General features: G+C 42.8%; 1 protein-coding gene across 2 annotated transcripts in view; it reads right to left on the bottom strand.

Annotated features, from left to right (window-relative positions):
- Positions 1 to 248: 248 nt before the first annotated feature.
- The window catches only part of LOC134611875 (sterile alpha motif domain-containing protein 9-like), a 32,458-nt gene continuing 21,051 nt past the window's right edge, over positions 249 to 11,655 (bottom strand). For both annotated transcript variants that reach the window (XM_063456162.1, XM_063456163.1), the window contains exons 2-3: positions 11,316 to 11,359; positions 249 to 5,190 (exon numbers count right to left, since the gene is read on the bottom strand). In XM_063456162.1, coding sequence (XP_063312232.1) covers positions 470 to 5,190; positions 11,316 to 11,325 — 4,731 coding nt within the window. In that variant the 5' untranslated portion in view covers positions 11,326 to 11,359 and the 3' untranslated portion in view covers positions 249 to 469. The remainder of the gene's footprint in view (positions 5,191 to 11,315; positions 11,360 to 11,655) is intronic.

Raw genomic sequence — 11,655 nt, 5'->3', positions numbered from 1 at the left:
CATGGTGGGGACTGGGATCACCCCACCGGCCCATGGGTAGCACGGGGGGGGGGGGGGGCTGGCACTCCATGTAAGCTTGGGTCAATGCACGTCAGGTCGGGAGGTCGGCCACCTCTCCCTGTCACAACGCATGCTAGGCCCCACTCACAGGCGATGCAGATTCCCTTTTGGACAACCACAGGCGACCACCGAAGGCAACCCCAGGCTGGTCAAGCGATGCAGAATGCCAAGGTAGATTAATCTGATGAATATAAAAGGGCCAAAAGTGCTGGCAACTGGACCAACTCGTTTGGGACTGGAGGAGCTTCTAGAAAACACGTCCAGTCGCCATTGCAGTCAGGCTCCCTTTGCATACTTTTTTATGAAATCTCTGTATAAGTCACTAATTATAGTGGAAACTCCACTATTTTCCAAAATGATCCCCTCCACCCTTCTGGACCTTTTTGTACATAACATTGGATTAAATGTATTATTTTTTTTCCTGCACCTGTATGTTATATGCAACAAAACCAATATATGTAAACCCTAAATAGAATGTCACATTTTCATTTCCGTGAGGCACTGATGAAATGTTCAGTGGCAGGATTTCTATTTTCTCTTTTTCACAATGACCACGTGCATAAACCTTTCCATTTTCTGTCCATCCTGGCACAAGTTTTAAAAGCTGGTGTACACTGTCAAGTTTCCATACATCCTCGTTGATCCATTTCATTCTCCGTTCATTAAGTGGACCTTCAATCTGTTTTTCTATTTTACTTCTGTGCATTATCTTCCGAAGTCCAGGGCCCTGTCCTAAAAAGAAGAGCACATTTATTCTTTTTTTCCTAACTGGAATATTTTTTATTCTTATGTCATGCAATCTTCTTGCTGTTTGAAGTGCCAAGTTCAATATATTGTCCATTTCTGCATCAGATTTCTTATCAACCTTTTCATCAGGCCAAAAAAGCAAAAAGATTAAGAGGTAGGCACAAGGGGAAAAAGATTTTCTTGTGTTAAGAAACCTTTTGCTTAGTTCACGTAGATTTTGAAAGGATAACATTTTTGAAGAACCAGGTTTTACACATCCTAGTGCAATATGTGACATTATGAAGTTTTTAAGACTTCCATCATCCAGACCAGATTTTGAAACATCTTCCGGGTACAAATCTAATATAGTTTCCAGTTTTATGCCTGCTCTGTCATCTTTTGAGTCAGAGAGCAGAGAGAGGATATGCGCTGTGCTCCCACCACCAAGTTTGTAAATGTTCATTTTTTTAACCAATTGGCTTTCTGGCCCAACATCAGTGTGCGATGCCAAGAGTTCAGAACTAAAAAATCTTGCAAATGCCTCTGTTCTTTTTAGTAACCATTTCCGAGGACTGTAGACATGTTCCTCTACTGTGTTGATTTGTTCTCCATTGTCAACTTTTTCTGACTGAAAGTAGCCAATATCATCTGCAATCCACTCCAGAGCATTATATATATTTTGGTACAATCCTTTTAAACGTCCATGAAGCTTAAACCAAGGCTTCTTTATTTCTTCAGGTATGTAATCTGTTAAAAGATATTGTAAAAGTTCTGTACTATCCTTGCCGTTTTCTTTGGAAAACACTGCATGGGAGGAGAGCTTTTTCAGTAATCGACATCCAACATCTACTTCTCCAAAATATCCAGAATTATTCATACTGTCCATTTCAGATTTTGCAGCTTTTTCTGCTGCTCTAAAGCATTCCATGGATTTAAGCCCAAATTCAATTAATTCAATATCCTCCTCTGGTGTTGAGTCAGCTTTCTTTTTGTCCAATAGCACATAAAACCATTTTTTGTACACCTGTCCTTCTGTATCCAAAATATAAGAATCACCAGGCAAATGCAACTTTGCAATTTCTGCCCATCCCTTTGCTTCTTCAAATTTTTCATGCGTGTAATTCAATCTTGCAAGTTGTTGAGCGAAAAAAGGATCTTTATCAAATCGCTCGTAAGCAGCTTCTAGCAGTTTGATGGCCTTTTCTTTGTCTTTTTCAACTTCACAAACATGTTCAATTAGAGGGGAAAAGAAGCTATCTACATTATCACCCTTGCTTTTTCTATGACGTCGTAGAAACAAGTCTCGAATGAATTTTATGAACTCATCTCGGCCAAATCTGTGGTGGAGGAGAACCTTTTCCTCCAGAAGATCTTTAGCAATATCACTTTGGGGACGTCTTCCTGAAAGCTGGTTTAGAACTTCTTTGGCAACTAAAGGATGTATAATTTGAATAGAGTTAAGCCACGTGGTTGTTTCTCTCAACTCAATAAATAAAAGTCTTGCCTGTTCACTTAAGCAACTTTTAAAGTTACATTGCCTTAACACGTTATGCTGGTCTTTTGTGTATGCTCCAAGACCTAGGAATGCCTCACAATGTGATACAGAAATGTAAGAGTTCTGTACATAGCAATTTAATAGTGCAACATATCTCATCAAACGAGTCACATTAGATGCGTGATCAATTCCCTTTAGAACATTCTGAACAAATTCGGTTACATAGTGGTCATTAAATTCATAACTCATTAAAACAAAAGTAAGTATAAACTCTAAATTTGGAAATGCCTTTTCAAGCTCTTTTGCTTTTTTAGAAAATTCTAATTTTTCTTTTTCACTGAGTTTGTGAGTCACGGCAACAGTATCTTGTGGGGATGCTTTACAGAGGTCTTCAGGGGCGTTGGATCTCTTACAGCTCATGAGGATAAAACATGGCTTAGAGGAAGTTATTTTTTTACACACCATAGCTTCTGATAAGTCGTGCCTTAAATCATCAAGGTAATCTTCTTCACAATCTTCGACAAGGAGAAGAACAGGCAAGCACAGATTAGGATTGACCTCATCATATTCTCTAAATTTCACTGCATGTTGACTAACTACTGAAAAGAGACAGGATGACTTGACTATGGCGCACCTTAATTCTCTCCTATTTTTCCAAAGAACTTGCCGGGCTATGGTGCTTCCGCCACTTCCTGGATGATGATAAATCTTTATTCTAGCAACAGGAAGTTGAACTGTATTCTCATATAATATGCCCTTTAAAATTTCTTGGACCTGATAAAATGCATCTCGTTCAATAAACTCACCACATTTTTTTTGCTCAGCCAGCCAAAAATGTTTCCAACTAATTTTACCACCTCGATAAAATGTACCTTCAAGTTCTTTCACTTCTTCTTTACTCAAAAGGTTGAGAGTTTTGTCATTGCATTCATTTACACACAGTATCTCAAGTGAATGCATTCTTTCTTCTGCAGGTGTTTCAAGGACACAAACACCTTTGGAAGATACAGGAAGAGTCCTATTGGAATTTGCCACTGGGAACATATTCTGAATTGTGGCATCAATATGCCTCAATGGAATACCGACTATGCTTCTTTGCTCCAGAATTTGCATCCTACATGAAGCTTGTGCCAAACTAGCCCATTTATTGTAATATTCCTTGATCTCTGCAATGCAAATGATGTCCTCAATACCATTCATTTCTGCATAAAATTCATGAAAAGTATCTACAATTGTTTTTTCCACTGGTGACATCATCAAAAAAATGACAAGAAATGATCCTTTAGGAAATATGTCATTACAAATTAATGAAACCGCTTTTTTAAGATATTTCTTTTTAGTTTTGATCCAAGTATCTTCATCACATGGCTCATCACCACCGCGATAATTGCTGCGTCCATTACAAAATAACCAGCTTGTTTGATCGAACAGACACAGAGACTTTTGAAATTCACTTGTGCTCAGTCCATTCTCATTAGAATAGCTGATTAACGAATGAATGTTTCGGGCATGATGCTCCTTGTATTTTGAGCATAGTCCTGTCTCATCGGAATCTGGATCAAAGTCAAAGACACAGAAGACATTTAATCTCATTAAGAAGTTTAGATCCTTCAAGTAGTGTTGTTCACATTTGTTTGTCACAAGAATATACCAGAGTGTTTCATCTATATATTCCTTCCCACCTGTTAGTAAAACACATTTCCTTCTCAGGTTTTCTGGGGGTGAGATTTGACTGTCAGATTTACATTCAGCCTGTTCCCTTTTTAAATCTACATGTTGAAGCCCCTGAATAAATGAGACACTATCTTCCTCTGGAACGATCTCAGATTTAGCTCCCACCCTTCTATACATAGCTCTCTTATCCTGGCTAACTTTATTGTTTTTTTCATTAAATTTTGGTAAGCTCACTTGAAAGACTTTTCCTTTTACAGCTATTAGCTGAGGCACAATATCAACCTCAACTACAAATCGTTGTTCCATTGACTCCTTCTGAATCACTTCAATAAATTTAGGAGGACGAATACAAGACCTTGCAGCCTCATGGCTCTCTTTGGTGAAACATTTTTCAATATAATCTAGCGCATCCACATACCAGTCTTGGTCACTCACTGGAATGCCAACAATCTCTCCATGTTGGTAACCTTTTGCCTCAACACTGTCCATTACACCAAAATGTATTGTGCCATTTGTACGTGTGTTCATACATGCACAGCCGAATCTTATTACTTCACAAGCAAATTTTGCCTGAAGTCTGACTCGATCTAGTTTTGCTGCAGTAACAAGTGATTTGTATTCATGGCAAGGGATAATCAAGTCCTTGATTCCAGTTTCTGGTTCAAGAACCTGGTTTTTCACATACCGGAAATTCCCAACTTCTTTACTAAATGGTCGGAAATTAGTTGCTGGTGATTGGTTAATTTTTCTGTCCATTGGTAGGTTACTTACTACATTCCTATCTATATCTGCCTCAGTTTTTAGGGATAACTGTTTCACAGTCTTTACACAGGTAGAGCTTGGTTCAGAATCTGGCTCTTGTTTCTGGTCAGTGGTGTTCGAGCCTACAGGGTGAGCTGAGACAGTTTCTTGCTTATTCTTCAAATCTTTTCCTGACTGTAAAACAGACTCTTTTCCAATATTATTTTGGGTTGTAGAATTAGTTGAAGCTCCATGTTCAGATTTTGTGGGTGTGTGTCCAGAGAGAAGCTCATCTCTCTTTTTTAGTAATAATTGGATTGGACCTTGTTTCATGCCAATATTTCTCAAAAACTCTTCATTGATCTCTTTTAACACTGGTCCAGACACTTCCTCTTCAACAAGTTTATCAATGTATTCCTTTTTTATACGTATTGAATGAAGCCAGTCACCAACATCGCTTTCTGTCCAGTCATCCAGCGGTAATTTTTTATCACCTGAAATACAGGAATATTATGTTACAGATTTCTATTTTATTTTAAATTCTTTATTTTGCCGTGCATGACACTATTTTCATGTTATCAATACCATGACATTAACATTGTAGAAGAAACATAATACAACATAGGCATTGTCTTCAAAGCGACTGCACAATTTTACAATAATAAAGTCGAGCTATTCTGGTAAACGTGTGTTCTCTAGGCTAGGGTGTTGAGTCTGCTACGATGTGTGGCATCCAGGGTTATCAGGCTGCCGTCTCCTCGGGGCGTATCTTAGCGAGGTGGTCTAGTGCTGGGAGTAAAGTTGCTCTTAAACCAGTGTATTGTGACTAGGCAAGGTGGTGGCGGTATTCAGTATTCGTGTGGGTGGTTCGTTACTGCTTGTATTGCCTATGTGTTAACCACTGAGGCCTGTGATTTACATACGGCAACTGTTAAAAATGTAAAAAAATGAAAAAAAATAAAGGGCTTGGCAGGCCTAGGAAAAACATTGTATGCAGTTGGATAGAAAGCACGTCTATGGTGGTCGTTCTATCTTATATCTGTTAACTATTCGTGGGTTATCATCAGGTCAGGATGTTATGTGATTCAGAGCGGTCAGGTGCCATTATGTATGTCTTGACCGATCTGTGGGCTCCCTAACCTATGGGGCAACGGGGGGGAGGGTGTGTGGTGGAGTTGTTACAAAGTGTGGCAGCACAGTAAGCGGATTTCGGAGCAATATAGTGGGGGAGATTAGGAACTCTTGGTTAGAGTAGTTTGGCCCGATTTGGCACAAAAAGGAGCAGATGTGCGTCCATCTATAACCATTGGTCCATGCAAATGAAAAAAAAAAAAAATAATAATAATAATAAATAAAAAAAAAATTTAAAAAATTAAAATAAAAAATAAATAAAATAAAAAATAAAATAAAATACAATTCTTAAGATCCGGGTTCAATGTAAAACAATAAGAACTTTAGAAACCGGTTTTCTACGCAGGCTAAAATGGCCCCAAATTGAAGAGAAAAGAGAAGGAAAACTACAACGTGAAATATAGGGGTGTATGTGGGTAATCAAGTGTCAGTGTCCCGTCTGGCCCCGGGTATGAATGGGGCGATGTTGTTCACGTCCCAGGTAGCTGGTGGGGGCGCGTCTTGCGCTGCTGGGAGGTCCAGTGCTTGTAGAAAGGTTGTATAGTCTGATGGGCTAGATGCTTTGTAGTGTTTCTCGTTTTTATTCACTGTGATGGCTCTGGGGTAGGACCATCAGTATGCTAGTCCCGCACTTTGAAGGGCTCTGGTGAAGGGTGCATCGATTTTCTCCGAGCACGGCCTACACAGAGAGCCGGAAACCCTGCGCCCACTGCGGGCAGCACAACCACGCGGTCCCGCTGTGGTCATCCAGACGAGGGGAGAACTCCGGCCCGGGGCACGGCCCTGCCCCCCCCCTCGGCCGGTGGGGGATACCCCGGCCTCCAGGCGGAAGTACGGGCCGCAACGGGAGTCCCCGCGCGGCCCGGATACCAGTCGCCTGAACTGGCACAGGCTGCCCGAAACTCAGCCAGCCAGCAACACTAGAAGTCGCCGCTGAAACACCAGAAGCACCCCGATCAGGCACAGTGAGACTCGGGCGTACACGGCGATAGCCACAACACTACAAACAACTTACAAAGGCACTACTGCTGGGCCGGAGGACAGAAGGTGGAGGAGGCAAAACTTGAAAGACCATCCGAGACCGCCCAAATGGACTTAGGCACTGCTGAGCACTTGATGGATCCCCTGCAGGGACGGCCGGCCCGCTGGAGGTGTGGGTGCCCTGGCCCATGGGTATGTGGGGTCCCCAGAGGGCCATGTCCCTGATGCTGTGAGCCCGGTGGGGCGGGCCGGCGCGACCCCCTTCCGGCGGACCGGTGGCCGGGGGGGTGCGTGCTGGCTCCAAGCAAGTGGCCGGCACCGGGTGAGACGGAGGGCAGCGCGCGCCTCTGAGTCTAGGGCACTGGATGGAGATGGGGAGGTGCAGGGAGAGAGGGGCCCGTGGACTCTAGGTGTGGGAGTCGAACGGACCGCCCCTGCTCCCGAGTGCCCACATAGCTACGGAGGGCCCTGGAGACGGACTGGGGTTGTTGCAGGGTGGACAGACGGAGGCCCAGCGGCCTAAGGACTGCAGGGCAGTGGTGTAATGAACAGCCCCCAGCGAACGGACATTGAGAACAGTCCAGCTCTGTTGTGGCTACGAGAGTCAAAGTTGTCTTACTATCACTGCACTGTACTGAAAATAGCAAGATATATACTTTTCATCTATTTTATTTTTAAGCCTTACCCATTTTGCATATAACATGTTATACTAGTTGATATAGTTGGTATATATATGACCCTCAAGATGTTAATATAGCAAGTTACTTACGGACTCATTTAATAATTCACAGTACATAAGCTGCACTGTTAAATCATGATTCACCAGGCACAGCTATGAGACAGCTATAACTTCTCACTGCCCCATGATGCATGCTTGCTAACTTGCCTTAGCCATGAATACGCTGTGTAGGCTGCTGTGCCCATAGAGGATAAAGCTCCAGGTCGTTAATTAGTGCACACAATACCTATCTAGCTGTAAGCAACATAACAAGCCTTGCTTCTACATTATTATGTAACACTCTTTACTGCACTACTACTTGATTTAAAGGGTCTTTGCGGATTACTACCTGTTATACTTAAGTTCGACTTGCCAATGCAACGGCATACTCACGTTGGTTAAGACTTAGCTAATAATTATACTATTGTCACACGCAGACCGATATCCGGTATCTGTTCATAATATGAAAACCCGCATCGGCAATCTTGACCGAGTAATTAGCCAGACACGAGCCATTAAATGCCTTTCATATTGTTATAAACATTGGAACACAGCACCAGAATACTGCAAACACATGTTTGTTCTAAGCCAAGATATATCAATTCTCGCAAAGTTCATGTATGTTTAATGACAAATCCAACTAAGCAAAGCCTACGTATACTCAATCTTGGTCATTGCTTGATAACTGTGACGTACACGCCTCTGTGTAGGCAACCGTATGCTACTCTGATCAATTCGCAATATGCAAGCTCTCATGTCAATTGCAATTCTGATAAGCGCGCCTCTGCGTAGGCAACTGTTTGCTTTACCAGTAATATGTTTGACAACCGCGTATATACTAAGACGACAATAAAAATATTTAAAACAAATTGCAGTGGCGTTTTCCCTTTCAGGGCTGTGAAGATTCTTTGTTTATCGGCATAGGACTGACAGCATAATATGATGTCTCGGGTCGACTCTGCTGGTGCCTGGGGGGGGACTTTGCAATGCGGTACACTCCATCAAAGGAGAATTGTTTGGCCGGTCTTGATGATAATAAAAAGGCAATCAGGCGCCTTACGAAATGTGGAAGTTCCTCAGGGGGGAGTTTGTCCGCGACACCCCTTATCTTAATGTTTTTGTTCCTACTCCTGTCCTCTAGTTGCTCCATGCGGCTCAACAAGAGGAGCTGAGGTGTTGGACAGTGTCCCCAAGGCTATTCATGCCCTGTTTCAGGGTATTTATGTCTGTCTCTGAGGTGTGAAGCCTGGTGGTTACCTTTTGGAGCTCAGTTTTCACTGTTGTGATATCTGTTGTAAACAGCTTCTGCATGTATAGAAACAGATTGTATATGTCCCCCTTTGTGGACGGAGCATCACTGTCTGCTGATAACAGGGACCCTAGATCTGGGATAGTATCCTCAGGTGGGGTGAGTTGGGCCTCATGTCGCGAGGGCGCCATTTCTTTTGAGCGCGGCACCGAGGTAAGCATTTGTCCGATGTCCTGGGTGTCTCTTGCTGGCGGCTGGCTTAGTCGTGGGTTTTTGCGACCCATTGTGTCGTCAGGAGGGTCACCGAGTAGGTTCTTGGTGAAGAAGTCGAGGGTTGATGTAAGGCAGCTTTCTCGGGTCAGCCGCGGGCTACCCGCATGGTAGGCCCGAGATCCTCGGCGCCGGGTTTTAGTGGTCGCCGGGAGCAAAAAGGGCATCTGCGGACTTGGCTCGGTCCTCTGGATATAGATCTGGAGGTAGGATCGGTGTTTGTTGCTTTTTCCCCCACGAAAGGTGGGTTTTGTCGCTTATCTGGCCGAAGCCGTTTGTAATGGCGTCCGTCTCCGTGTGCTGTTACAGATTTCAAAGATCAGATTCTGTGTGCAAATGCAATATAAAGCTGCATCAAAACAGCCTGTTTGAATGTGTATCTATTAATGCAGAGGAAAAACTTACCATGGTGATATATCCTTCAGGCGATAACAAGATAACCTGCAACTGCCTACCTTGGAGAAGATTAAATTGTACTGTGTACTATTGAGCTATAAATATTTTTTTTGTTTTTCTTCAATCGAGAGATTGTGGTGGGTGGCCCTCTGTGTATATCCACCAACCCTTGCCCACTGTTATACAGAATGACACTTTGAAGGTGGGTACCTTGTACGTCTAAGGCAGCGTTTCAGTTGGTTCTGCGGAACACTAATTGGTGTTCCGCCAAAAAATGTGAAAACAAAATGGCCACGGGCGGTGAGGGAGCAGTGATCTCCCTGCTCAGCTCCCTCGCGCGCACAGCAGTGATGCCGGAGCCGGAATATGACTTGCCTCCGGCATCACTTAGAGGAGCACAAGGGAGCTGAGCAGGGAGATCACTGCTCACTTTCCGCCCGCACGCCAGCCGCTCAGCAGCCCCACTGGAACCCAGGGACTGCTCGTCAGCAACCCCACTGGACCCCAGGAACTCCATGCCTTCTCTCCAGCCACCCAGCAGCCCCACTGCACCCCAGGAACTCCATGCCAACACTCCTAAAGGTAGGGGGGCTGGGTGGAGTAAAATGTTTAAAAAAATAAATAAAAAATTGTGTGTCTGTTAGGGAGTTTGCCAGTGTGTATGTCAACGAGAGTGTATGTGTGTCTGTATAAGAGTGTGTGTGTTTGTCAGTGAGAGTGTATGTCAAAGAGTGTGTGTATTTGTGGGTTGTCACTGTGTGCATCTAAGTGTGTATGTGCCAGTATGTATCAGTGTGTTTGTATGTGCCTGTGTGTGTGTGTGTGTGTGTGTGTCTGAGTGTGTCAGTGTGTATCTGTGGGTGCAAGTGTGTGTATGTCACTGTGTGTATCTGAGTGTTTGAGTGTGTGGGTGTGTGTATTTGTGAGTCAAGATGTGTGTGTGTGTATATCTGTGTGTCAGATACATATACACACCGACACAGAGATACACACACACTGGCGCATACAAACACAGATATACACACCTTGACACACACACATACATACACACACACACACACACACTGTGTGTCAAGGTGTGTGTATCTGTGTGCCACTATCTGCCAGTGTGTATCTGTATGTCAGATTCATACACACTGGCACATACAAACACAGACACGCACACCTTGATATACAAACACATAGAAACACAGATACATACACACACACACACACAGAGATACACTTGCACATACAAACACAAATACACACACCTTGACACACAGATCGATCGATACATACATACATACATACACACACAGATACACACTGTGTGTCAAGGTGTGTGTATCTGTCAGTGTGTGTATCTGTGTGTCACTATCTGCCAATGTGTGTGTCAGATATACAACTGGCACATACAAGCACAGATATACACACCTTGACATACACCGGCACATTAAAAAAAAAACGGCGCAATTGAATTTTTTTTTTTCGCCGGGTGGGTGACGGGGAGGGGTTCGTTCCACAATGTTGATACACTATGTCAAAGGGTTCCACGGGAAAAACTAATTGGGAACCCCTGGTGTAAGGCATACTAAACCGAATAAGGATCAGAAAAGTCTGGCTGAGAGTGACAAGTGTGGCAGACCTCAGTACCGGTAATACCCCTCTTAAACCTGCAATGTGGGGTTCACTGCATATTATTTTTAATGTTGTGTCTGCCTTCAAGTGCTGAGTTGTTACTGCTTCACCCTGCTTATTCTTGACTTTTCTTCTTTTTTTTTCTTCATTTAAAAGATTTTTAAAAATTAAATATATTTAATTTATAGTTCTTGAGTTAGAATATTTGCTAGCCACCCTGTGTTATGTACTTTGCATATAGTCAAACTACTTACCCATTGCCATCGCTCAAGATTTGTTAGTTCTTCTGGCGCAGAATCTAGGAACAAAACAAATGTTCACTAAAATGAAAACTAATTCATTTAATAGATATCATGCGTCACCCTCCAGCCAGATACGAAGCCCCCTTCACTCCCCCTCTCTCCCCCCCCCCCCCCACCTCTGTTTTTCAAGCATCTTTTACCAATTACCAAGATTCCCTTTATGTTTCTTTTTTTTATTGTAATTTTTATTTATTTAAACATATTACAAATATATCTACATTAATAATTTATATTTCAATAAATATATTCAAATCTTCAATTTATATAAATTTCTTATGTGGAAGACAAAAAC

Source organism: Pelobates fuscus, chromosome 5 (assembly GCF_036172605.1).
Source record: "Pelobates fuscus isolate aPelFus1 chromosome 5, aPelFus1.pri, whole genome shotgun sequence".
NCBI classification, from domain to species: domain Eukaryota; kingdom Metazoa; phylum Chordata; class Amphibia; order Anura; family Pelobatidae; genus Pelobates; species Pelobates fuscus.
The sequence above is the reverse complement of the archived record's forward strand: the minus strand, read 5'-3'. Positions and strand labels throughout refer to the sequence as shown.